Source organism: Acanthopagrus latus, chromosome 10, assembly GCF_904848185.1.
Source record: "Acanthopagrus latus isolate v.2019 chromosome 10, fAcaLat1.1, whole genome shotgun sequence".
Classification (NCBI taxonomy): Eukaryota; Metazoa; Chordata; class Actinopteri; order Spariformes; family Sparidae; genus Acanthopagrus; species Acanthopagrus latus.
In genome coordinates, this window is record NC_051048.1 from 7273392 (window position 1) to 7300447 (window position 27056).

The 27056-nt window shown below is 42.5% G+C and overlaps 4 protein-coding genes and 1 non-coding gene across 14 annotated transcripts in view; 1 reads left to right on the forward strand and 4 right to left on the reverse strand.

Annotated features, from left to right (window-relative positions):
• Positions 1-2024, reverse strand: part of f13a1b (coagulation factor XIII, A1 polypeptide b) — a 55749-nt gene extending 53725 nt beyond the window's left edge. For both annotated transcript variants that reach the window (XM_037112393.1, XM_037112391.1), the window contains exon 1: positions 1885-2024. The gene's annotated coding sequence lies outside the window, so the exon portion shown is untranslated. The remainder of the gene's footprint in view (positions 1-1884) is intronic.
• si:ch211-1o7.2 (ankyrin repeat domain-containing protein 53) lies at positions 1498-5300 on the forward strand. Of its 6 annotated transcripts, none has more exons than XM_037112395.1 (6): positions 1498-1577; positions 1876-1957; positions 2927-3126; positions 3469-3633; positions 3733-3853; positions 4477-5300. In XM_037112395.1, exons 1-6 carry the CDS (start codon positions 1516-1518, stop codon positions 5038-5040), a joined length of 1194 nt encoding a protein of 397 aa, XP_036968290.1. In that variant the 5' UTR covers positions 1498-1515; the 3' UTR covers positions 5041-5300. The 6 variants fall into 6 exon arrangements, with proteins under 6 accessions (XP_036968290.1, XP_036968292.1, XP_036968289.1 ...); XM_037112397.1 differs by having other exon boundaries at positions 1876-1951; XM_037112394.1 differs by having other exon boundaries at positions 1510-1577; positions 1873-1957.
• A 679-nt stretch (positions 5301-5979) lies between these two features.
• On the reverse strand, positions 5980-12768 carry tex261 (testis expressed 261). Its single transcript, XM_037112400.1, has 6 exons — positions 12525-12768; positions 9297-9376; positions 9051-9204; positions 8852-8919; positions 8658-8760; positions 5980-7545 (listed from the first exon to the last, which is right to left on the reverse strand). Exons 1-6 carry the CDS (start codon positions 12592-12594, stop codon positions 7430-7432), a joined length of 591 nt encoding a protein of 196 aa, XP_036968295.1. The 5' UTR covers positions 12595-12768; the 3' UTR covers positions 5980-7429.
• On the reverse strand, positions 7857-7929 carry trnak-cuu. The gene has a single exon. It is a non-coding gene; the product is annotated as a tRNA-Lys (tRNA).
• A 2161-nt stretch (positions 12769-14929) lies between the features above and the next one.
• On the reverse strand, positions 14930-25395 carry shtn2 (shootin 2). 4 transcript variants are annotated; one of them, XM_037113294.1, is made up of 17 exons: positions 25238-25395; positions 23680-23729; positions 23460-23520; positions 23117-23211; positions 22438-22630; positions 22251-22348; positions 22080-22161; positions 20950-21044; positions 18805-18951; positions 18562-18706; positions 17697-17835; positions 17484-17542; positions 15997-16094; positions 15888-15908; positions 15744-15797; positions 15502-15652; positions 14930-15333 (listed from the first exon to the last, which is right to left on the reverse strand). In XM_037113294.1, the coding sequence occupies exons 1-17, from the start codon at positions 25269-25271 to the stop codon at positions 15176-15178; spliced, it is 1680 nt and encodes a 559-aa protein (XP_036969189.1). In that variant the 5' UTR covers positions 25272-25395; the 3' UTR covers positions 14930-15175. The 4 variants fall into 4 exon arrangements, with proteins under 4 accessions (XP_036969189.1, XP_036969190.1, XP_036969191.1 ...); XM_037113295.1 differs by lacking the exon at positions 25238-25395 and adding an exon at positions 24492-24870; XM_037113296.1 differs by lacking the exon at positions 25238-25395 and adding an exon at positions 24172-24260.
• Between the last annotated feature and the right edge of the window lie 1661 nt (positions 25396-27056).

Here is a 27056-nt window from a genome sequence, read left to right on the forward strand (position 1 = left end):
AGGAAACCAGAAAATGAAGGACGATAGATGGTGCCCCTTTAAGTGAACCAGGTTGACGCAAGCTTCTGGGTCGGTCGACAAAAATAAATCATCCCTACAGCACTTTATATGGTCATTTGAAAAACTGAACAAATGTATGAGAAAATCCACATATTAGGCAATTCTGAAGCCACGATAAAACAGATTTAAGAGTTCCGAAACTTTCCGAATCTCCTGGATCTCCGAACTCTCGCCAAAGCCAAACAATCTCTTCCTTGACACAAATCATTTCTCCTCCATGAGCCCACAGTTCATTTACGGGTCAAGTGGTCAATAGCAGTGATCGAAGAGGCCAGCTGCCTGATGGGCCCATCGACCCCTCAACCCCACAGAGACATGGAGAGTATAACTGGACCGATTCATACCGGGCCTCGCATGCAGTGGCCCTCTGAGGCCACCACGGCATCGGCAGGATTGATCTGCTTTACTCCGGGCCAAGTGCGAGCTGCCAATCCTAATGCGCTGTCGATACGAGCACACCAGGGATGTATGAACAGAGAGCTGTGGACTACATGGGAGGGTGGAAGTATCCATTTCTTCTGTGCCCGCAGCTACTCATCTGCCTGTTTCTGTCACAAGCTATTACATCGACTCAAACGTAACACGTGTCGGTGAATTACGCCGTGAAAGGAAGTGGGCTTTAATTTTCTTTTCTTTCCTTCTTTCAAGAGATGGAAGAAAAGCTAGCAATTACAAGCTGAAGAAGGATGTATATGAAGCATGTTCAGTGGCTGCTGAATACAAGCAGCTTTTCCTTTCTGATTTGTGCATTTGCAGCCTACGTTTATTCAGGAAAGGAAGGTTTCAGTTCACCTCATTTAAAAATACTTCCACTCTAACTAGTCACTTTTCTTAGCAGATTGCATTCTGCATCAAAAAAAATCCAATGCAAAGAAAAAACCAATAGCATACAATATGTACATATGTGTCAATGTGTGTATTAATTGCTTTTACTTTTACTTCTGATACTTAAGTACATTTTATATATGAGACGACGACGAAGAAGAAGAAGAAGAAGAAGAAGAAGAAGAAGAAGAAGAAGAAGAAGAAGAAGAAGAAGAATTTGATCACATATAATACAATGTACAACATCGTTAAATGCTTCACCACAGCAGGAGGCTAGTTTCACACAATATTTTTTTTTTTGTTTTTTTTTTTTGACTCAAGTATGACTTCTGGATAATTTTTTAATCACGATGACACTGCAAAATATCCTTTACTTTTGTAACAAAAATTAAGCTCGGCTGTTTGATGCTGATAGGCTACTCTTGTACTTTTACTGAAGGAAGGTTTGAATGCAGGACTTGAACTTGTTGCAGGGTATTCAGGTATTTCCGCTGTTACTGCACAGAAAGACCTGAAGAGTCCATTTCTTCCACCACTGCATGTTTCTAACACTCTCACACAGCTCTTTGTTTTTGTCGCCTCTGAGGTAGATACATAAATCAGGGTTCGCCTCCTGGTTACCACGTTTCCATGGCAACCATGGAACCTGTCAACAAAACCGGAAACAGGAGACGTGGAAGACGTAAAAATAGGTAAATAACGTTAAGAATATTAATTTGTGCACACGCACAATGTTTACTTTTATACTTGTGTAAAGCTAGCTCAAGCGCTAAAGTTTGTTATATGGGCCGTTTTAGAAATAACATGAATATATTTGGTAGCTGAAAATCTCCGTCAGCAGGTGACTAACTTTAGCCTGTGAGCTAGCTGGCTGTGTTTCATCATTTTGAATTTTAGGCCAAGTCAGCTCAAACCTCTGTTGTGCCTCATGGTGCTAGAAAGTTAGCCTGACGTTTACAACCGCAGTGTTTACTTGTGTTCATTTTGCAGGAAACTTACCCACAGAGCTCCTCCGGACGGGCACATGTTTCCAGCTGTAGATGTGAGGAGCCCGGAGAAGCCGGATGTCAGTGTGAGCAGACACAACGCATAATATCATTTCCTATATATACACCAATAAAAAAAATTGTGCTGAAAGAAGTTCCCAGTGATATTATTTAAGTGTAAGTGGTACTATGGCAATGTAGAAATACTGCTGCAAGTAAAAGTACACAAGTATTAGCATCAAAATGTACCTGAAACACCAAAGTAACAGTACTCAACTTGCAGAATGACTCTAATGTGGCTTATTTTACTTACTTTATATATTGCCGTCAAGCTTGCGTGTTTTTTGTGTGTGTTATTGGTGATAAGATAGATTAATGTGAAAATATTTGGCTCTTATGCTTAATGTAATCTGCAAAGTAACTAAAGTTATCAAATTATTGTGGTGAGTAAAAAGTACAGTATTTCCCTCCAAAATGTAGTGATGTGGAAGGGTTAGGATTACTTAAAGTACGGTACTTAGTTACATTCAGCATTAAATAGAAGTGCCAATAAATAGTATTCAATACAATATATAACTAAATTTACATTTACCTCGAATTAAAATTGAGCACTCACAATTTAAGTGTTAAAGTTTTGAAGTAATCACTGAGAGTAGAGTGATTATTGATGTCTTATCCTGAATGGGATTTTTACTGCTGTGTGGGAAGAAAAGTTAGAAACGAAAATAAAGTGAACACATTCTGTAGAATGTAGAATAACCACTGTGTTCAATGCACTCCATTTAAAACACACTTTCACAAGATGGAAATGATCAAATAAATTGCAGATGACTTTACCAGATGCACATTAACTTGCACCTTTCGTGGCACATGTCACTTGTACTAGCAGGAAACACAGGAGTGTGATGGCTCGGCTCTCTGTTAATGCTGTAAGCTGCACCTGCGCTTTTCTTGCTATGATGTCAGAAAACATCTGCTGCGCAAAAGGCCATTTGGTCATTACCGCCACGGCACAGCTCAGCAAACTTTGTGCTCATCTTTTTGTCATCCCTCAGGGTCTGCCAGCGCTCCACATGGCCTGCCTTTATGGCCAGCTGGCTACCGTTCAGCTCCTGCTAGAGTCCAGGCTGGAGTGGATCAACAGCAGTGATGGCCAGGGTCGCCGGCCGGTTCACATGGTCCTGTCCTCCATGAGCTCCCCCAACGCCTCCTCATGCCTCAGATACCTGCTGGAGCGTGGGGCCGACGTCAACGTGTAAGGGACTTAATGTGTGAATAACTTCTCAATGCAGGTTTTGCTCTCTCTGACGACTCAGTTTATAAATGCTGTCAGCTGGATCCAGCAGCACTCAGCTGCATGCTCATTCAGATTCTCATCACCGCTGACACGCTTTTTAAAAGATAAGTTCAGACTAGAAATAATACTGCAGAGTGCAAAAGTAAAATTATGATTACAATGAGATGATGGCGCAAGTTTGTCCTGCTGCTGCTGCTGCAATGATAACGATGGCAAAGATGATGATTATAATGACGCTGAGGATAATAATTTCCACCAGAATACAAAGTTTTTAAAAATATTTTTTCTGGTTATTTCCAGTGCGACAGATTCAGGGTCGACGCCGCTGCACCGGGCCGCCTCTGAAGGCCTCCTGGACTGCACAGAGATCCTGGTGCAGGCCGGAGCAGATGTGTCAGCCAAGGACAGCGCGGGACACACTCCGCTGGATTTGGCACGCATCTGGTGCCGCAGGGAGGTAGCAAGGTAGTGTGCAGAAAGATGAATTCGCAGCAAGATGAAAGTTTGCTCGTAATTTTCTTCTTTTTTTTTTTTTTAAACAGAGTTCCTGTGTTTTCTGTGTAGGTATCTGAAAAGCTGCATGTGGCAGAAGGATAAGGGGAAAGAACTGCAGGAGAGGAGGCAGGTTCAAGCTTTGTACGGTGATCTGGTGGATATGGTCAAGCTGGACAAGCTCTCTAAAAAGGTTGGTTTGTGTGTGGAAATCCTTTCATCCAACACGATGAGGTAGAGTGCAAATTACCCCCAAACAATGACAGAATCGATTGTGGTGACAAGACCAAGACCTTAGGGCCAAAACACGCTCTTTTCCCAGCTTTAACCAGGTGGTTTTGGTGCTTTAAAATGCCCAGTGTCACTGTTACGCCCCTGAAAGCGGGGAGAAATAATGATGAGAGTGAGGAAAATACTACTAATGCCTCAGGTATATGGATGGAGACAGAAGTAATCGATTGCAGCCTATCAGATCAAGACTACAGTGTAGATCACAGATTCATACTGTATCCTGCCTCTATGCTACAACAAAGAGCAAAGTAAATGTAAAATAAACACTTTTTAAAACCATTATTTTACATGTGATGCATTTTAACTGTTTTATGGCTTGAGTCAGTCCTTATGAATGATTTTTGTTAACGTATAATCTTTAAACATCATCATACATTTTCAACATATCTGTGGTTGGAAGCAGTTTACTATGCCAACATTTATTCTTTTGGATTGGCTTGAAGTCGATCATGCAATAATGACATTTGCAGGGTATTTCATGCAAATTAAAAGTGCTATTCACTTATTTTCTGTGTCCATTTACAGACACTTACAGAGGAAAAGATCGCGGAGTGGGCGAACAACAAAGGTTTAGCTCTCCCGAAGGATTTCTCCCCCAGAGCCTCGGTGAGCAGGTACCACACCCAGTGCCTCCTTTCAGAACAGAACAGTTCTAATCCAAAACAAGCCAAGCACCCTTCGAAGCACCAGCCAGGAGGCCCTCAGGAGGACGGAGCCTCCACCAAACAACCTCCAGCCTCTTCCTCTAGGCCCTGGACCCTCTTCACGGGCCTCCAGCAAGAGAAGCCTCCGGCTGTGCCAGACCTCCGGGACAGCGTGTCAGTGTGGAGGGACAGCAGCAGCAGGCCGCCTCAGTACACCACCAAGTGGGACAGTACACCTCGTCCCGCCCCTGACCTGCCTCTGGACGTCCTCCAGAGGGTGTTATTCCCGAGAGCCTTCCCCTCCAGGATCGACTCCCATCAGCATTTTGAGCCACAGGACATCCTGGAGGTCCAGCGCAGAGGATACCCCCAAGGCCGGAGCTCCTCCCCCTGGACAGAGGTGGCCATGCATTTGGCTGAGGTGCTGGAACCGGGACATTACTGATCAACACAGATCAACACCGATCAACTTCAGCTAGACCCGAACCAGTAGATGTGTTTAAGAAATGCATTAAAATTAATCTGATAGTGAAGTATTTTATAGATATGTACAAGGCAGAAAGATTTAACACGTCTTTCTAGTTTTTATATCAAATAAATTAGTGGGAATTAACATGTAATATTGTCATTAGAGGATTCTAGGAAATCGCATGTCTACACAGTATCACATCAAGAGCAATAAAAAGCAGACTTTTCCTCACAAAGTATCCTGCCAACCCACGATGTCAGGTCAAAGTGACAAAATTAAAAATGCCACACACTCCAGACGCCGCGCCTCGGAAAGCGGGGGGAACCGAGGGGTGAGCGAGAGGTGAGAAAACCTCGGTGAACTGGGTCACCTGTCACAGATGTATCCCTGCACTTTCCCTGATCCCCCCCAGGGAACTGACTCGAGATCCAGGTGAGGGCTTGTCAACAGCATGCGTGTGACTGCGAGCTGCGGCCTGTCAGCTGAAGGTGTGCGCGTCTGTGTCGGGGGTTTTGTCTTTTTTCCTTTACTTCATGAAGCACTTCACACCTCAGCGGGGGTCAAAGTGCACAATAGCCTCAACCTGGTGCACCCACAGTGACCGAGCCATATGGGACTTTGACAGCACAATGTCATCAAGCTCGACAGCCCCCCCACACCCACACAAACATTCTTGTGGAATTCAGGGTGTGACAGTTGTAAAATCCATGGTACTTCAAATAAAATTTGACACCGAATAGAAAAATTAACTTGATTTAATCAGAAATTATGAGGATCTATTTTTTTCCAGTATTTCCTTGAAAACAAACCTGTGGGGAAAAAAAAAATTTCATCTGCATTTTTTTTCCAACAAAATCTCTTTTATTTTATTAAACACTGTGTGCATAACAGCCTACAATGAATCGCACTCAGTAATTGGTAAAAAGAATGTCGGCCTCTTTAATAGTTCTTTCATCAAACCACTTTGAGCAGCCTTTGTCCCCGACACACGTAAGCGCACAAGAGTCATTACATGGGTCTGATCTTCATAAGTGTTTTCATTAGTGTTTGATGTCGGGTTGAACCAACAATCAACGTACAAAAATCTGTTTGTTATTACTGTCAGTTAAAAAACAAAAAAAAAACAGTCCAACAAAGACAGTCATGTTGCAGACTACAGCGCTGGTGATTAATGAACGTGTGGATGCGAGAAAAACAAAAAAAGAAAACACGAAAAAGTGCATTGTTCTCGCGGCCACATGTCAGAGAGCGCCCATGTAGCGCACTTTGATTTAAAGGGTAATTTCACCCAAAAACGCCGTTACCTACTCACCGTCAAGCTGATGAAATGTCAAGCCCAAATATTTGTGGGCGCTCAAAACTCTACCTGACTTCCTAACCATTAAAATGATACAATGGGGTTAAAGAAAGCACTTGGAAAGGATTACTTTTCAAGTTAAACAACAAATATTTGGGCGCTCAAAACTCTACCTGACTTCCTATCGGCATAGAGTTGAGTAGATAATAACAGATAACTTGTCCTTTAAGTGTGTTTAACTTGAAAAGTAATCCTTTCCAAGTGCTTTCTTTAACCCCATTGTATCATTTTAATGGTCTGATTCCTTTTAATTAATCTTCAGGTGCACTTTCTTATTTAAAGTCATCTTAATAAGCGTTTCTGTGGCAGCCCCAGTCACTTTTTTTCCTCCAGCTGATTTGCCACTTGCACCTAAATCCAAGCTTGGAGATCAGGATTTAGCCAAAAAGTACCTTTAAGCTGACTCATTTATTATCAACACTCCTTCTTCATCTGAAAAAGATTTTGTATTTTGTCTCCTAGTGCTACACTGTGTATTGAATCTGATGAAGTGTGAGCAACACAACACACAAATGATAGGAGATGTCATCTCAAGAAGAAAAGTGATCAGGGTTTATCTGCCAAAGTCAGAATTTACAGGTATTTGTTGGTTGTTGATTTCAGACCCCGCATATACACATTTTCATACCAAAAGCTTAAAAAAATGGAGGAGTCCAACGTGACAATTAGAAAGCAATGCGCTACAGACAAGATCCCCCTCGGTGAGGTCTCTAGTAGATGTTGTTGGCAGTCAGTACAGATGGACAGAAAAAACAGAGAGAGACAAACATGGCCTGTGTAAACTCGTGGGCTCGTCCAGCAGGAAGCTCTGTCCTGTTCGTTGGTCCGTCCTCTTCGTGTGCTCTACTTCCACTTTGGCCACTGATTCATTTTTTAGTCCCATCCAGAAAAGAAACAGCACATCTCCACTGTCCTTCCTGCTTCCCCTTTCCTCTTGGACATATACACACACACACACACTCACACACATCTCCACTCTCCCAAGGCTGCACCCCGAGTCTGAGCTCCTCAGTACATTTTCTGTCGGCTGGGCAGCACTGCCTCCTTGAGGAAAGAGAACACGAGGAGGATACCGGATCTCTTCCCCCTCTTGCCCTTGGTGAAGTAATTAGACACAACATCATCTAAAAAGAAAAAGGGAAAATGTTCAGAAGTTTACCATTCATTTAGTATCCATACCCACAAGATCAGCTGCTATATTCTTATACTACCTAAAGAAGTATTAAACCAAACCACTCTGTAATAATCCCGATGAGAATAAAACCAACGCTTGAATTACTTTGATCCTTTCACTGGAAAGTGGGGTACTTATCAAAAAATTGATTATGTGCTTTGGAAAGTGGCTGTAAAATTTTAAATACATGTAATTTCAGTTTAGGACAAAGAGAAAATAAACCACACAGATCTTAGAGAGGAGGAGGGAAGAAAAGGAACGCGCCCAACGTGGGGCTCGAACCCACGACCCTGAGATTAAGAGTCTCATGCTCTACCGACTGAGCTAGCCGGGCTGCTGACCATAATTGTGGACTTAGATCAGACACTGTACTCTACACCTAGTTTTAAATTAAGAAAAAGCTTCAGTTTTATCACAGAGCTCTTTGAAAGTATATGTTTTGAAAGTTGGTTTGTCACAAGTGAAAGAGATGTAGAACTAACTAAATTGTTCAAAAAGACAACTGTAGTTTCTTATTTTCTTAAAAAGTAGTTTTAAGATGAGTTTTAACTCATTGAAAGTCCAAAAAATTACTCCTAAATTACTACTGCTCTCCAACCACACAGGAGGACTGCATCTATAATTGTGCAGTTATCCTCTTTGCAGAAAGGCTAATACTGTATATAGTCTTAACATTATTTTGACTTTATATTATTTTGTATTATTCTCTTTTAATAAATCATTCAGTCTCTGCCTCTGCTATGAGCTGTTGTCACAAGTGAATTTCCCCGCTGAGGGATAAATAATGTCTTCTTATAATCTTATATGCACTGTCAATTAAAGGACAAAAAGAAAAATGTAGAATATTACCAATACACTGTTACCGTTGAGCTGTTACTATAGAAAAATGTCTATCTAATTGCATCCACAGGCATTTTACACTGACTGATAACGCTCATTGGTAATCAAAAAGGAACCGAGAGGCTCCAGACTGACACGCGTTTTCAAAATTAGCACCAAGCTATGTTTAACTGCTCCCAACACTCCAGTCGAAGACAAGATAGAGGACAAAAAGTGTCTCACCTCCTTGCTGCATGGTGGACGGGAGCACATTTTCCCCCGCCGACAGTGACACGAAGAAGGCGAAGGGGATCACCCACAGGCAGATGGTGAAGTATGCCAACACCTTGATGCCAGTCAGGAACAAAAGGGAAAGATTATAAAAACATGTATGGGAGTATAAATGATGTAAAAGAGAGGGAGAGAGATGGGTTTACCTCTGAGAATGGATAATACTCTTGTGCAAAGTACTGGAAGGCCATATAATGGTTCACCACCACCAACACTGAGAGAGAAGTCGAAAGGAAAAGACAGAACGTCGGAAAAAGTTAAATATATTCATGTGCATGTCACCGCAACGACACAACTTAATTCCACACAAGATCGTAGCTGAGGCCAGGTGTCCCACATATTTACCACAAGAGAGGATGAAGTTCGGGGAACTCAGCAGTATGTACGGGAACGTCTGCAGCAGGCCGAAGTACACCAGGTTGGTGAAGAGGCCGACTCCCACCATCAGCACTGGGAAGCCTTCAAAGATGTACAGACCCGCCAGGACAGCTGTCGAGAACTGGACACATTCACACAAGACACGGGCGTCATGGTCTCAGCGTTTCACTGCGGAATACTCTCAAAATATGAAGGACGGTGACATTCACTCACCATTATCATGTATTTTATTATTCGGCTGGTGGCTACTGTGTATTCTTCTATTAGTTCTGCCAAGTAGTAGAGGCCGGCGGCTGAGGGGGGAGACAAAGAGAGGGTGAGGAGCAGGAAAACAGAGTGCCAGAGCTTTTTGTAGTTTGACCTAGAAATTAACTAAAACGGCAGCTACAGTAATAAATGTATTAACAGAATTCAGGGTTATTTATTGTAGGAGAGACACTCAAGAATATGCCAGACATTTTTTTTTTCTTATTATGGATTGAATAGTTAGCAGGGTGTGGTCGTAAAACTTTAGTACTGAGATTGTCAAAAGTATCAACACTTTTTTCCACAATATGCATTTAAAATGACATAATATCCATGTTTGTTAGTAATGAAAATACCTGTTTGCATGCCTCGTTTTTACATTTCTGTTCAACTATACATAACTGGTTAAAAGAATAAAGTATGACAAGCAAGAATCCGACCAAACATTCAAGGGAAACTTTCAGCACTTCGCAGTTTATTCTCGGCGTAGTTATCGAGATTCAATACCGTGCCCTAGTCAACAGCCAAGGCGACACAACAAAGACAGTCCAAATAATATCAGTTCAGCCAAAAACACAGCAATGACCCGCGGTTACTGAGCCCATGCGGTATGAAGGCCAAACACAGCCCCGAAAAGAGGCAGGCAATTGATCAAACTAGTCAAAACACGTATGCCAAGGGGCTGAGGAGGTGACGGCTAACAGAGCAGAGGCTCATGGGAGAGTCTGAGGGGCTTCATCGCAGTAAGGCGATAGGCACTTTCCAAAAGACAGAGTCAAAAGAGAAAGAGAAGAATAGCCGCAGCAGATTGCTTCGCTCTTTTGACCTTCATGTACGTCTGCCGGCAGAGACGCTCGCCTTAATCTTTGTTCCTCGGCTCGGCACTCAGCAGCTCAGTAAATAAAATAAATATAATACGAACAAGATACTGAGACTTTTTATTTTAAAAAAAATTGCTGCTTGGTGGATTACAAAGTGAAATACAGTATAGAATAAACACAATCATGGTTAAAATAATAATAATAACAACAACCTATTTTATATAGTGCTTTCCAAAAATGAAGCATTGTTGAGGAACACTGAAACAAACTAAGAGCATGATGAAACATGTGATTCAAATCTATGAGGTGTTTTAGAAACTCTGTTACAGACACAGATTGGAGGTCCTCAAGTGTCAACTTTGTCCTTAAACGCCTGTGCTGATAAGAGCTGGGACTCTTAGCTTAAATGTTGCTCTTTCACCTAGTTTGGATTACAGATGTCACAGCTTATGAGTGGCAGCAAACAATAGGAAAGAAAGCTAGCAAGTGAGGCAGCCAAAGATAATAAACAACAACAGTAACGCTTTCTTACGAGGGTGTTTAAATGTGTCTGATGTCTTAATAATCAGAGCCCGACAGATATATTGGTTGGTTGATTATAAAGCTATGCTGTTTGGTACATGCCCAATAGAATGCAGAAAAACATGCACAGATTCCCAGTGAAGTTTACCGTTTCAGTGAAATCACTGAGTATTTCACTCTTGTACATGTATTGTTTTTGATGCTTTTAGCTTGTTTCTTTTATTTTGTGTTTTATTCAGTTTTGTAAAGCATTCCATACTGTGTTTTGAAAGGTGCTGTATAAATAGAGTTTGGTATTATTAAAGAGATAACTATTAACCCACCCCTAACCCAGATCATTTAAGAGCCATTATTACAAGTTGCAAAGACTTGAGAAATCATTTTGGCTGTTGTCAACTCTTTCTATTGAATATTAATGCCAAAACAAATGCTGCTTATCCAATAACAAGTGATCAAAAGTGTGCTGTATTGATGTTAACAACATGAAAGACACTCTGAAGACATTTTCCAAGCAGTGTGACCGAACAGTTCATCGGACAAACAAAGCAAATATCAAGCTGGAGTTGACAAGAACGCAGTTAAAGTGGTTTTCCCAACCTGGTGAACCACAAAGTGTTCTTATCAGTTGTTTATAATATACCAATATTAGCAAATGTTTAATTGAACACCAATAAAGCCATATGTAACATCTTATCAACAGGTTGCCTGACAATAAAGTGGTGACTCCAATCAATCTTAATGTGGTTTGTCTTTTTTAGAGGCATCCAGCTCAGCACACACCCTGCATGACAATAAAAGAGAGCCATCCAATCTGTTTTCTCTTCCTGCTGCTGTCATGACGGTAAACAACTAAAGTATGAGGCAGAGATATAGACCTAAGGTGGTATAACGTAGTGTGACTGACTTTAACAGAGTCTGACAGGCAGCAGCCACACCTGACAGCTGCTGCAGGTGTTACGTGGCCAGGTAACAAACTGGCAACGTGGACACACCGGACCTCCGGCGAGCTCCCAAATAAAGTTTTACAAATCAAACTCAACATGTTGTTGGTCCTGCTTGCGACAGGACAGGACAGGACAGGGGAAGTGGGCCGCGTGCCAGACAAGCAGCTGATCAACGAACCCACTGTACTACCTGATGTAAACAAACGAAAATGTCCCCCCAGCTAACGTTAGACAGATTTAAATCAGTATCATTGGCTAGTTCGTGTTAGCAAACATGCTAACATCCCTGCAGCTGGACGCCCTATTAGCTTAGCTCTTTAATGCACGTCAGACGTTATGACCACACAGACGTTATTTGCCAAGTCATCGCCCGATTGATTAGTTTGACTAGTTAAACCCAACTGAAAGCAGCTGAAGAGACAGATTAGGCTAAATGCTAACTTAGCTAACTGTTAGCAAACATTTCATCTAACAGAAGTGTTTCCCTTGCCCTAACAAATCTATTTAACAACACTGACACGCAAATATTTATCCACAAAACGCAATGTGCATTTAGTTTACAGTCTGAAGACATAACGTTATGATTTTAGAAAGCCAACGAAATAGAACATCTTATCTTCGTTGCCTGTAACTTCCTATACTGCAACGCTAGCTAGCTAAGCAGCCAGGTAGCTATTAGCTATGAGTAATTTATAGTATGGCACGTAGCGTATTCATTTGTAAGGACAAGCTCACTGTGTGTGTTTGCAAACACATTAGTCGGTGCTTACAAGATCCCCGCTCCGCGAAACGGAGCCTCGTTAACGTTAAATGGTGAAACTTCACCTGCTAGCTTGGTCCGCTAGCATTAGCAGGCAAGCAGCAACTAGTGACGTTAGCGCCTGCAGGGGTTCCCAGCATGCACTTACCTATTGCTAGAGTGACGAAGGATATCTGGATGACCAGCGACAGCCAGCTGAGTAAATAAATAAACCACATCTCTCTGCATATGAAACCACACAGAAATATGAAAATAATACAGAAATCAGCTAGCTGGCTGCTAACTAGCACTGGAGCGCCGGTCAAAGTTCCTCCCCCTGTGTTTTCAGTGCAGGCCGAGGAGAGCAGCAGAGAAGAGCCTCGACTTCAGGTGGGAAGGGTTTGTTTTGGTTGTAGCGCCACCTGTGGCCGGAGGAGAAGTGCAGCTAAAACAGATCACTGTCCTGTAAAATAAATGGGAAAACAGCTGCATTTGTTCAGTGCTCCTGCCAGGAATAAACCAACTTACTGTTATGAAAAGCTGTCCGAGTGTTTAAAGGGTAATTTCCCTAAACAATGGAAATTTGGTCATAGCCTCACCCCATGTCAAAGGACTGTTAGGTGCATCTCTGGAGCATTACAGCAAAACAGTGTTGCTTGTTACAGCTTACTTGTTACAGCGTAATAAAACAACTAATTAAAAACATTAATTGTCTCTATACCGATCACCAGATGTAATGGGGGGCTCCAGAAGTCCAGAGATCCTAAGTTGACTTGAAAGGACAAAATTTACACCCTTCAAGCCAAGTTTATACCCACCTTGAACAGGGTGAAATGGTGGCTTTGTGACATCACGCTTCATCACCATGCCACACATTTGCATAATATCTGCCTTGTAGCAAGTTCGGCATGTAAGAATTGACATAGCACAGCTGCTCTGTTGTTGTTAGCGGCGGTGGGTCAGACGTGTGTGAGCTGACCAATCCGGAGCAGGCTGGGTATTGGGGAGGGGGTGGGGCCTTAAGGAGACAGCAGCTTAAATGGAGCATTTGAGACACAGTGCTGAAGTTTTTTGAGCATTAAAGCATGTGAACCTATTCTAGTAGATACCCAAAATAAAACCATGAGCCTGAAAATGAGCATAATGTGTCTCCTTTGATACAAAACTTGTATTGTTTCTTGCCTTACTTTTAATGCGTTTCATTTTCTTTTCCTGGCTGAAATGGGCATCCACTTTTCAGGCAAGGCAGCGTTTTACATAAATATTATGTACTACACTTGTAGGTAAATAGCATCTCCATCTGCATGGCTTCCCGATGCTGTAGGCTCAGCCACTCAAAGTCATCATTTCGCTTAACATATAAATATGGCAGTTGAACCAGGCTGAAAAGAACAAAACCGCAGCTGAGAGTGATCATTAGCATTTGCTGCATAAAAAAAAGCTTCCAAAACAAAACAGAACAGCTTCCAGAGATGTATCCACCTGCATGATCAAACACTCGTCTGATACCATGGAGGTCAAGGAAACTTTATTCAATGAGAGCAAAAACATTTCATTTAACGTTACCTTCTCTTGTTAACACGTCCTTTCTGTAAGTATCAGTATCTTTGAAAATGAGGTATCAGTTTCATTATATGTATGCCTCTCTCTCTCTCTCTCTCTCACACACACACACACATACACACACGCAGGCTTTCACGTGCAATGATTCAATCACACGGAGAGGGCAGAATACATTACTGCATCCAAAAAGCCGACACCTTAGAGCCTGAGCAGGAAAGACGATAAAAAATGTATGGCGGAGAGTGAGAAGAGACCCGGACCCTTGAGTAAAAAGAGCTAAATAAAAGTAAATATATAATGTGAAACAGTGTCTTCACTAAAATGGTGTCGGAGTCAAAGGTGAGAGTAATTTCATCCTCTTTTCAAATGCTTTTAACAAAGGCAGGTAGGTGAGCCCGGTGTGAGCTGCTCATTCATGCATGCGTGCGCACATACATACATACAGCATCCGTGCGGAGGTGAGAAAACAAAAGGCGACCCCGCCGCATTTAAAGATGCTTTCGGGGGGAAGCGACACAGATCAGCTGAGGCTCTTATCTCAACGACACCTCTGGGCCGCGGGTGTGAGAGCCCTAATGTGCCTAAATAAATGGCAGCCTCGCATCTTTTCTGCCGGATCGCGCTTTAACAGACAAACACCTCGGGAGAAGTGAGCAGAGGTATTCATATCACATGAGTGTGTTTTTCCCCCCTCCTCTATGGTCCAGGCTTTTTTTATTTGTATCTATATCCTGTAGCATAAAAAAAAAAAAACAACCTGTAACTTGCACTTAGATCGGAAGAAGAATGATGATGGGCGTCAAACACGGATGAATGAGCTTCATTCCCTTTGACACGCAGCAAGTTATGGCTATTCGAAGCAGATCTGGGTTAAATGGAACTCGAAAGAAGGTTTTTTTCTTCAGACGGAATGTGGAATTGGATGTTTTTTTCCTCCTTTCTGATGCTCTGATGAGGATAAATCAAACTGTTTCTGATGTTATTTGACCCAGAGATGATTACAACTCAAGCTTTTCAACGGAGCAATATCATCTGAGTTTATTGTGAGGGATCAGAGTATTAATTCAACACATGAGATACAATAAGTTCATGTGAAGTCTTATATAGTGATATTCTGGAGGTTGCTAATATAAGAAGAAGCATTGCAGGTGAAGTTTACTCAACAAACTCATCTTTGGTACATCATCGAATGTAAAAAAAAGCAATGACACTTCGACTACAGCGATGTTTAAAAACTATTTCTCCCTGTATGTGCCTTCAGTTGTCTTGACTGATGATCAGCGCTGAAGCTCTGATGCGAGAGTCTCTCTTCTCTCTGTTCTGCCTCAGCCTCCGGAGCACAGGGGCGCTGCCGCTCTCGCCCGCCCAGGGAACGTCTGCTGCCGCTGGGGCACCCTGCGGACCTGACTGGGGGTCTGGACAAAAAGATTCCTCGGGTTAGACTGAAATCTAAAACAAGTGAAGGATACCAGCCGTTCTGATTATCAACACTGTCGAAGTGTGATGTACATAACGTTGTTGTCATCGTTTTCCTGAGACTTGTTTACTGACTGGCTTGTGCTACAGCTTAGGGGACGGCGTACTCTGTGTTTCCGTTGAGGAGATCAGGTCCCGGTTCTCTCCCATCGCTCTCCTCCTCCGCTGGAGAACCTGCAGGAGCTCCGCCTCCCCGATATTTCGTCCGGTTCCCCTCCTGGATGGTATCCTGCGGTGGGGCTGGCGTTTAATGTTGTCCTGGTGTGCAGAACATATACAAATGATTTACAACACAGACTCGTTAATCAGTCCTGGTTATAGCTTGAGGACAGTGTGAGTTTAACGTTACCAGCACTCCTTGTAACTCCAGGATGGCAGATTTTCTGCTGTCTCTCTTCTGGTCCTGGAAGAAGATTTTCGGATTTAAAAACATGTTGGAACGGTGTCACAGCTTCTGTATGATAAAAACACGAAGGGTGTGAAGAGAACTGACCTTCCATGCACCATCTTCCTCCTGTTGGCAAAGTCAGATAACCTGAGATTATTACCTATTACATTTTTCTTCTACTGTGAGTCTATAGGTGGAAAAACAGTCTGTGCACCTGTGTTCTCTTGACGGGCCTCAGGATGATGCCATGCTTTATTCTCTCCATCATTTCTTCCACTGCTTTTGCCTTTATGTTGGATGCAGGTGCTGCCTCTTAAAGAATAATGAAGTGGATGAAATATTTAGCAGTTTGAAACCTTTGTGGCTAAGAGCTCATTGCCGTGGTGTTTACAGTCGAAACAAACTCTGAACTGAGTCCAACCACAGCAAACACTTTGAACTGCACAGCTCATTTCCCTGAATACAGTTTTGGGCCATTATACATTTCTGGAAAACACAGATACATTCACTTTTGTTCAGGTCATACATTATACAAAGCATACCGTACCACAGTCACATCATGCATATATGAGCTGATTTTCACATCAGGAGATAGAAGAGATGTTGGTGGCGTAACAAGCGAGGTCGCTGTTTGAGAGTCATTTAAACATATTTGTGTGAATATTTTTAGCAAGACGTAGAGACTTTCTCCAGCCGTTCTTGCGACAAAATGAGGTATTTTACACCAAAACATGATCTTTTCCTCACCCTTATCAACACTTTTTGCAATAAACCCAACCAGAAGGGGTGAGCTGGATGAGAGACACCTGTGTTGGAGATGGCAGTTAAACATCTGTCAGCATGAAACCACTGGATATATTTAAGGAGACATAGCCCAACCAAAACATTATCCTTTCCTAACCCCAGTAAGTTTTAGTGCCTGAAGATGGTTTACAGTTGCAATAGACAGCTGACAGGCTAGAGACCACTGTTCAAGACTCCATTTCAACATTTGCAAGCGTGAAACCATTTTTTCAGCTGTATCTGTTGTGACAAAATGAGGAATTTTAAGCCAAAACAGTTATTTGGTTAACTGGGCGAGTTGTCTGCCAAGCAAGAGACCACTGTTTGAGATGTCAGTTGAATACCTGTAGGCATGAAACCACTGGATATATTTAATGAGACATCGAACATTTTCCAGCTTTTGCCTGGCGAAACATGAACCCCAAATAGTTTTGTGTCTAAAGTTGGCTGCCAGGAAAGAGACCGCTGTTCAAGACAGCATTTCAGTTCTGTTTATTTTTTGTTGTCTTTGTCTTTTTTCTTCCTTCTTATGTAAAGCGTCCTTGGGTCTCTTGAAAAGCACTATATAATACTAAGATAATATTTATATTATTTGCACTTGTGAAACCGTTGGATATGTCAACAAGACGTCTGGACATTCATTCTGGCCATTTTTGTGGCAACAGAACCAGGTGAGTCACAAATCTTTTCCTAACCTTAACCAAGCAGTTTTTGTGCATAAAAGCCAACCTGAGAATAAGCAGAGCATTGTCAGAAAAATAGAACTGCAAGTTGAACCTAAAGAAATGTAATGTTGCAACAGATCTGTGGTTTGCAGTAACATATGTTAACAGTACTGGGTTTTACGGCATCTAATTAATATGTAAATCAATATGTGTTTATTTTGAAGGAAATACAACAATCTCTTGAGTGACTCACCTTTTTGATCAGCGTTTCTAGCTTTATCCTTCCTCCTGCTTCTCAGGAAATCAAGTGTACTTGGCACATAGAGAAAGAGAGAGAGAGGTCGCAAAGGGTCAGGCAAGCGGTGTTTTTCTGAGTGTAAAAATAACACCAAAAAAAAACATGTGAAACTAAAACTGTCCGCTGAAACTTCCCTGTTGTTTTAATGGCAGAGGGAAAGGAACATACTTGGTAGTGGTAGTGGGAGGTGGAGGAGGAGGTGGTGGAGGAGGTGGTGGAGGAGGAGGTGGAGGTGGAGCGGGAGTGGATTCCTCCTCTGGTTGATCAGTTTTGTCCTCCTTGTTCTGCGACTCTTGTAACTGTTTCACTGCAGAGGAGGATAGAAAGACACACGTTTTAGAGGGATGGCGTTTCAACAGTGGGAGAATGTAACTAACTACTCTTACTCAAGTACCTTACAGTATTAACATTTATTCAACTTCTGCTCCACGACGTTTATTATTATTACCTCCACCAAGGGACACAATACATACTTTGGCACAGGTCTGGATAGAGGCAGGATCCCTGAAATGTTTCTCACTATCTTTAATATTGGAACATATGCCCTCTTATGATGTTTTCATTAGCCTCTCAGGGAATGACACTTGGATCGAGATTAACAATAAATAAATAAAAAATCTGGCTTAATGAGGTGGCTGAGATCTACGCCTGTAGCTGGTGTGCTCATTAGCATTTAGCCGTGCATTTACTGGTCATGACTGGAGCACACCTTTGGTTTCAATTAGGATGTTTGCCGCGCAGATTTGCTCAATTAAGTCAAACACGCCTCCACACGTAGCTCTTATTAAGCTTTCATATCTTCTTATTTGAACTACATTTGAACACACATTACAAGGAGTGCTGTTACTGGAACCCTTGGTGTATTTACGGGGTTTTGCAACATGTTGAGTGTTTCGGAGCCAACATCTTGAGGAGCCTGCATCTTAACTAGCCTTCCGTTTTAGCTTTTAACATTCAGCCACAGCTTTTGGCCCCTTTCTGCATCAACCATTAAGCGTGTTTGCTAAGAAATATTCCCCCTGGCAGCAGGTACCTCGCTCCTGGAACTGTATGACAGAGCTTTTAGCCTCAGACAGCTGAGTTTCTGCAGCCTTCCTCTTCTCCTCGCTCTCCCCCAGCTGCTCTCTCAGCTTCTGCAGCTCGGAGAGGACGCCGCCGTCTTCCGCGGCACTCTGACTCTGTTTTACGTGAAAAGAAACAGGGGACATGCTGAAAACACACAAACAGAGCAAAGTGGGCGCCCGTTTTCCCTCTCTTTCATCGCATCTATGCACACCTGTTCCCGGTAATAGCATTGTATGTCGCAGAGGGCAGCGCTGATGGCGGGGATTTGCTCCAGCGCCCACAGCAGCCGCAGGCCAGTCTCTGAGCTCTGCTCCGGCTCCACGCTCCGGCTGTGGGCCCCCGTCTGTTGCGCCATCATCTGACAAGACAAACCAAACACACCCTCTGATGTCTTAAACACATCTTTGTAATTATCTGCCTCTACAAGAATGGAAAAAAAAGAGTGACAATGAACCACAATTAAGAGGAAGAATAAAGTGAGATCTGAATGGCTCGTTGTTAATTCCCACCCCCCACCCCACCCCAGGAGGTTGTCACAATGCAAGAGAAAGTGTTTTTCAAACCAGTGTTTGACTGAACAATGACTTGGAAACCTTGTTACAATTACTCATCTGCTACATTGATGAATAGAAAACAATGCAAACTGGATGATTGAGCTGTGACAGAAGGCAACATTTTCCAGCATTATGATAAGTGGCTTCTCGGGGGGGAAAAAAGGAGAAAAAAAAAAGCAAAGTTTTGCCTCGTTTCACTTAGAAAAATATGACTCTTTCTTCTAACTGTGACAAATAAATACAACAGCTATAGTTAATAACAATGATAAATGATCAGAGTGCTGAAAACAATCCCTTTGTTGTTTTACATTGAGTATATGCGGTTAAAATGTGAGTGTTTAATCGGTGGGATGAGATTAAAGGACTTCATCAATCCAAAACGAGTTCGGTCTCCCTTGGGGACTATCACGCCGACAAGATGTCACATGAGCTGACTGTAATGTCAGGAAGTGGAGGGGAAGGTGGACGGTGGTGGCGTAGTAGCTGATTTTTGACATGAATTAATGTGTCTGGCGTTCAGGTTGGACAGAGGACGCGGGAACTATCCGAGAGCAGGTCTGCCGCAAGAGAGAAAACAGGAAGCGAGAGGAAACAAACGGTTCTCATTTCTGCGTTTTTCTGCTAACTGAAGCAGCAGGTTTTTGCTCGAGCTCCGCATCGGGCGCACGAGCAGCACGAGGCTCCAACACCACAAATTACACAGCACTAATCTCCGGTCTCCCTTAAGCAGAGAACAATTTTCACACAGCAATTAGCACAATTATTTCATACGTACAAACACACACAGCTACACAAAGAGACAAAGACGCACGCACACACACGTAAAAAAAAAAAAAAACCTCCAAATTGTTTCCTGTCTGAGGCGCTGCATCATTATACCACCCTGCATCACAGAGAAGAGGTGTGAATGGTTGGTGTTTTCAAAACACATGAAAACAGACAAATAGTAGTGCACACAAGAGGCATTCAGTGCAGGGGGGGTCTTTTACCATGAATTGAGAGTAAAGGGGCTGAATTGTGTGAACAGTTGGGGGTCCTTTTCACAGGTAAGGACCCCTGCGAGGCAGCCCATTGTGCGCCTGTCCGGTAAATGGAGGACACCGCGCACAAAGGCGACAATTGCTATATGCTCGGCAAAACATAAAGGTGTCAGGCAAAGACAGGTTGTGCTTAAAGACCACTATTCTCCTTCAGCGGCGGTGATGACCACTAATTATGGGAGAGGGAGGGGCTAAATGGGCAGGGAAGGCAACAGAGAGATGTGCTTTGAAAGAAAAGGCCTTCATTATAGGAGCAGCTGTGGCAGGAAAAAACTCTGTGTGTGTGTGTGTGTCTGAGTGTGTGTTTGGGTATGTGGATTTTAAGTGAATTGGTGTTTTTTTCCTGCATATGTAAGAGTGTGTGTCTGCTTTTGTGTTCCGTGTGTGTGTGTGTGAAAACGCCTCGCCTCACACAGAGCAGAGAGCGCAGATTTGACCAAAGTGTCATCGGTGTGAAAACAGAGAATGGAGAACCCTTCTCCTGTCCCACCGCATCAGCTGCACTCTGACAGCGGAAGTGTGTGTGTGTGTGTGTGTGTGTGTGTCCTCCCCCCCTCGTCCGAGTGTCCGTGTGTTGGACGCAGCCGCCCTAAGGTCAGCGACAACACTCCTGCGCCCCTTCCTGTTGCACGACCTGTCACCCGCTGTGTCTATAGGTGTGAATGTATGACAAAATGTTTTGCGGCGTGCAGAAAAAAAAAATAAAAAACACACATGTGCACAAAACGCACACAGGCACGCACGCATGCCACGCGCTCGCACCTGGTGGGCGAAGACTTCAGCGTGCTGCCGGAGGCCCGTCTCCAGCTCCAGCTTCTGAGACATCTCCGTGAACTCCTCCGTGACAAGCTGGGAGACTGTGCACGTACACACAAACACACAATTAGGTGACATTCACAACAGCATTCGTGCCACAGATTAGGGTTTTTTCCGACCAAGGAACTGATAATGAGGGACTGAAAGGATTCATTGCTTATGAAATTAGTCAAACTACACATTCTATGAGGCAAAAATTCCAAATGTTCACTCAGAATTTTTTGCCTTTCTCTGTTTCATATTAAATGTATTGCCACTGTATTGGCGTGGCAGCAGAAATCTAAGAGCAAACATATTTCAAGGTCACACAGATACTATTTATGTGGTTAGAAATCCCTAGAAGTAAAGAGAAATGCGGTGTGTTTTATTTTTCAATTTGTGTGAAATGACCCTTTTAATCTCATTAAGCGTTCGGTTGGACGGGACAAGAAATTGAAACGCGGAAAACTGTTCAGTGGCTTTCCACAATTCTATCTTATTCATTTTTTATTTTCATTTCTAGTTTTAAAAATGATTTCATTGTTCAATGGAAAATAAATGAAACATAAAAATCAAAATGTTACCACACGACAAAAAATAAAAAATGGCCGAGTATCGTGTTACAACAGGAATGGTTAATTCTTATAACAAAATGTCTTTCTTACCATTCAAAGATATTTTTCCATTCTTGCATTGTACAAACTTATCACGTTATAACAAGAAACTTTTCTCGGTCCGTCCCCCCCCCCCCCCTGGTGGGCTGTGACAGCACTGCAGGTTGGTGGTGACAGGTAATTTACAACAAATGACTAAAAAGTTATTCGTTTTCGGCTTCGTAATTAAGTTTGTGATTACTAGAAAAGATTTATTCTTCGTTTATCTGGCCTATTTTTATCTGGTGTTGCGTTGATATGTCATGATATGTCCAACACCCTCCTTGTGTTTTTCATAATAATGTGGAAATGATTTGTTATGACATGATTTAATATCTTGTTAGAACAAAAACTATCTCCCGTTCCATCGCATTACTGATCTATTTTTCTTTTTCTGGCAGCAATAAGCTTCTGTAGAATAACGCTAAAATCATGAGGACTCACCTCGTTTGATTTTATTCATGGTCTTGCTCTGCTTCGTCATCTTCAGCAGTATGGCTTCTTTCTCCTGGACCTCCAGAACTAGCTAAGAGAGAGAGACAACAGTCTGTGATAAGGTAAACATTCACAAACACACACTTGTATTCACACAAGTACACACCTACAGTGATATACCTGCTCTCGGAGCTGGACCTGCTCTCTGGTCAGATTCTCCACCTGTTGCTCGAGCTGCAGCTTCTCGGCCAGCAGACCGTCCACTGACGCCTGCAGCTCTGACACAGGAAGAGACTCACGGTGAGACCAGAAAATAATAATTCGGAATCACCTGACCTCTCATCACAAGCGTTTTTTTTCATCTCACCTGCAATCTTGGCCTGACTCTCCAGCAGCAGCGTCTCGTCGCTGCTCTCCGCACCAAAATCGACCACGTCACAGTTCACAGCGGGGTCGGCCTTGTGGTCAAAGGTCACAGCGGAGAAGTTTTCTGGCAGCTCGGGGATGAGCGGCATCAGCATCTGGCTCTTCCTCTTCAGGACTTTGTTCTCTTTGGTCACCTAGGCAACAGGGGAGACGATGGCGAGTTTGTGTAACGTTCGTCCGCGAGCGGGAAAATGGTGACAAGTCAGGGGAGATGGAAGCAAGGGAAGGAAGAGTCAGGGAAATGAAAAGGATGGGAAACAGAAGAAATAAAAAGAGCCACTGAAAGGAAACAAACGCTTTAAAAAGGACACAGGGAGGGAAATGACCAGAGAGGGTACAGAGAAAAGAAAAAGACAGAAAGCTATGCAATGGGAATTGACAAGGAATAGGAAACGACATAGCCATGCAAAAAAAAAAAAAGAAAGAAAGAAAACGACAGGATAGGACAAAGGAAAGAAAAGGGCATTTCCCTATAAGGATGGGACACAAAAGAAACAGGAGACATAAAAACAAAACATTAAGGAAAGGACATAGAGAGGGAAATCAAGAAGGGAAAAGAAAGAAAAGGAAATCGGAGAGGAAATTAACAAAGGAAAGGAAAGGAAAGGAAAGGAACATACTTTGACAGCCAGCGCCTCAGCAGTCTCCCTGCAGGATCGCTCAATCTGGAACTGCATCTCCAGCACATTAATCTCTTTCAGGAGCTGATTGGAGACTTAAATTGAAATGGGGAAGAATCATTATGGTCATCTGGATGAAAATATAAGACAGGAGGACCTGAGCAGAGATATTTAAATAACTCGCACAGGAAGAACCTGAGGCATAATCTCACGTTTCTGTGAGAAATTTGCACGCCAACGCTTGTTTCATCCTTCCTCTTCCTTATTTTTGAGACTTTTTATTCCCTACAGACGTGACTTCAGGTCTATCTAACTGCTCTGTGACGCACCAGATAATTCTCACCTTCCTCCAGTTCAGACAGTCTCTGATTGGCTTCATCCCTCTGCATTTCCAGGATCTCAAACTAACAATCAAACAAGCAAAACATGAGAAATGAGTCAAGTATTTCATTGTGTTCGAGTACATCTGTTTGAGCGGGATATTCAGTGTTTCCGCCCATGTTAATGATTAGAAAGTGGCATTAATTAACCAGTAATTTACGGCCCGTTGCCAACAGAGATACCTGAATGTCTCCCTCATCTTCAGAGGATAAGTCACTCTCTCCGTCAGACTCTGCAGGCAAAAGAAAATCATTTTAATCATCACGCAACAGACAGGTTGCGAAACAGAGAAAAGGCGCTCGTGGGTCGGAGATCCTCACATCCTGTCGGTGTGACTACATGAGGAACCTCATGAGGCCATGTGAAGGGAGGCTGATGACAGAAAAACAAGAAGTGAAATCACAGGAGGATCCTACAGAAACACTTTTCACTTTCATTAGCTTCTGACTGACAGACGTTTTTGTCTTTGCTGTACACATTAAGTTTGACATTTCACAAGTTCACACGCATTGTTGCCGATAGCTTCGTGAGAACATTGATATCACTGTTACACCCAGCCAGGAAAACAGTCTAGCACAAAACTAAAATGTGCTGATTGTACACACTCTGTAAATTAAACAAGATATAACATATTAATTAGTGAGCTTGAGTTGCTGGTTGATGGATTTTGTTACCTTCATACACAGCCAAGCTAGCTGGTTACCGCTGTTTCCATTGTGCTAAGCTGAGCTAACCAGCTGCTAGCCACTGCATCACATTAACCGGACAGATATTAGAGTGGTGTCCATCTTCTTAGCTATTTATGAGCAAGAAAGTGTATTAATGTGCTGTATTTCCCAAAAGTAGGCCTTGCTAAAAAAAAAAAAAAAAAAAAAAAAAAAAAAAGGCCTAGCTTGCTAACCTTAGCATGAGCAACATCATTAGCCTAGCTTAGACTGGAAACAGCATTAACTGGCTAGTCTGGCTCAGTCTGAAAGTAACAAAATCTACTTACCCTACCAGCCACTTGTTGTTTGTTTCACCTGCTTTAAAACTGTGCAAAAGCTACAATTTCTGGGTTTAAGTGGGGTTAAATATGGTATTTATTCACTTCTAGCCAACAAGCTGCCCTGCACATGAACCCCATACTTTTATACTAGGCTAAGCTAACTGGCTGTTGTCTGTAGCTTGATATCTAACAGAAATAACAGCGGTGAAGATCTTTCCATGCTCCTGTCAGGAAAGTGATTCAAATATTCCCCACTGTGGTGAACTGTAAGTGAGCACTGACTCACTCCAGCTAACACCTATAGCCTAGCTTAGCTTGAAGACTGGAAACAGTGGTGACTAGCTAACCACCTGCTTGCCACATTGAAGCTCATTAATGAATGTTTTACATTGTTGTTTGTTTCAGCTTTTCAAAACTGTTTGAAAGTTACTGGAGTTAAATACAGGACTATTTAGCTTCACCCAGCAAGATACTTTAGTGTACATTAGTCCCAGTCCCAATCTTCTCATTAACTGTGAAATCTGCTGAGTTAACAACTGCAAAAATCCACAGAATTTATGGTTCATTGAAAGGAAATCTCTATTCAAGAAATACTGAGTGAAAACAATTTCTGAACTAAACCTCATTTGACTATCTTATTCTACATGCCCACAATGACTAGTGTGACTTATTTAGATACTGAGAGTTCTTATTGAAACTGCAAAAGTCATCATGTGACTCAACTCAGTATTTCAGCACCAGTCAAGTCTTACCTGCGGCCCCGCTGTCCTCATCTTGCACCCACATGATGCCGTCTGCAAGGTTTTCAAGTTTTGAGTTGCTCGTTGACCAAATATTATAAAAAATCTGCCCTCTGTCTGAGTAGCAGTCGCCCTACTATGGAGGAAGCAAGTAGGAATCGCTGATTAAAACCCTCCCCCACCGTCATGACTTCTGAAAGAGGAACTTTTGTCTCACACTGGCCGAAATAACATCTTAATCATCACAGTCTCGAGTGGATTTACGGACCAGGCACTGTTTTTTAAAATTTATTTTTGATTGCATTTCTGAATTTTGATGTTGCACGTAAGCTACAGGACCATGCATGTCTCTCCCAAGGGACGACTCTGTCTCTCCGCTGCATATAATTTAATTTTTAAAACAGGCTAAGTAATTCGTCAAAACAGCTGAGGCACTGTAGTTTTTATCAAACATTGCCTAAACACAAGGAAAAGGTGCTTTTGCTGAGGACTATTTTCAGCGGCAGATTAATACACATTTGCGCACTGCTATTTAGGCTACAGTAGCACAAAGGTGTAGGCAGGACTGACGCCAAATAAATAGTGTTGATGTCTGCTGTTGACATGTTCGCGGGCATTTTTTGAGAGAGCGAGGCATGGCATGTATCCAGCTCCCCCCGAGGTCGTCGACTTTGTTTAAGTGCAATAAAAACACATGTTAAAGGCGGCTGCAGGTACTCGTCCACAGTCTATTAACATCAGAGGCATATTAAGTCATAATTGATAGAACAGAACTAAAGAATAGGATGTATTTATGGCTGCAATGAGTGAAGTGCAATTAATAGATTTATCTAATAATACTCCAAGGTGTAAGCATGTGGAATAACTTTAGACAGATGAATTCAATATCCACAGACAAAAAATGTCCACATGGCGCTTTCAGTGCTTTATCCAGCATTTAGAGGAATTTTTCATTCAATCATTTGCATTTTGTGCTCAGACATGCCAAAGGGACATTGGACAGTACATATGTTGAAGAAACCCCGGTGAAAATATGCAATCTGAAATAATGAAAACACCCCGTACAGCTGAGCGATGTGATTTCGTCGCGGTGACGTCCTTGCGATTTAATGAGTCCTTTCTCTCTCAGTGTGCTGCTCTCTTTACAGGCACCACCTGAGCACCGAAACCTCCTCCAGCCCGTCACCCTGACCTTTACTAATGATTCCTCACCATGTTAATAAAGGTGAAATTGTCACTTAACATTAGCCGTTGTCTGGTGTTTCTTGCAGCGGGCGACATTGTCAGATAACTCGGTCCTCATTAAAACCAGGTCCTTTTAAAACTGTGGTTAAATGGAGGCGGATTAGAAAAGCCAGCAGGATTTGTTTCTGTTACAACAGTAACACTAAACATGGCTTGATTTGGGTTTCACCGAGCCTTCGGCCTCCGTGACACTGTTTTGTTTCATTCGGAGAATGGGTGCTGATTTGTTTTCACCCGTCGAATGTGAAATGTCACTTGTGCATGGGAGGAAAAATGTGGCGGCACAGTTGTAGACATGAAAACTCAAGATGCTACGGACAGAGATGTTCATTTTCTCTGTAAGACACTAATATTGCTGCAGTATTATCTTGTATTACAGTCATTTTGTATAAAATGCAAGTGTGTGAAACAGGCCTAAATGCTGTCTCGGAGGTCATGTCCTCTGGGGTTTTTATCAACCTGATTGGTGGGAGACACATGTCAACTTCTCCAGGGGGAAAACACACAAACAAATACTGACTTTATGACACAGTACAGCACAGTTGGAATAATGTAAAATGCGCATTCATAGGAGACGTTATGATAT

Excerpts from the sequence above, each read along its gene's own strand:
- shtn2 (XM_037113294.1), bottom strand. The coding sequence starts at position 25,271 with ATGTGGGTGCAAGATGAGGACAGCGGGGCCGCAG. Across the intron at positions 23,212-23,459 it reads ACTGTCTGAACTGGAGGAAG|TCTCCAATCAGCTCCTGAAA; the intron begins GTGAGAATTATC and ends TTTCAATTTAAG. Across the intron at positions 18,952-20,949 it reads CTGAAGTCTTCGCCCACCAG|ATGATGGCGCAACAGACGGG; the intron begins GTGCGAGCGCGT and ends TTGTCTTGTCAG.
- tex261 (XM_037112400.1), bottom strand. The coding sequence starts at position 12,594 with ATGTGGTTTATTTATTTACTCAGCTGGCTGTCGCTGGTCATCCAGATA. Across the intron at positions 9,205-9,296 it reads TAATAAAATACATGATAATG|TTCTCGACAGCTGTCCTGGC; the intron begins GTGAGTGAATGT and ends GAATGTGTCCAG. Across the intron at positions 8,920-9,050 it reads GAACTTCATCCTCTCTTGTG|TGTTGGTGGTGGTGAACCAT; the intron begins GTAAATATGTGG and ends CTTCTCTCTCAG.
- si:ch211-1o7.2 (XM_037112394.1), top strand. The coding sequence starts at position 1,516 with ATGGCAACCATGGAACCTGTCAACAAAACCGGAAACAGGAGACGTGGA. Across the intron at positions 3,634-3,732 it reads TGCCGCAGGGAGGTAGCAAG|GTATCTGAAAAGCTGCATGT; the intron begins GTAGTGTGCAGA and ends TTTTCTGTGTAG. Across the intron at positions 3,854-4,476 it reads TGGACAAGCTCTCTAAAAAG|ACACTTACAGAGGAAAAGAT; the intron begins GTTGGTTTGTGT and ends GTCCATTTACAG.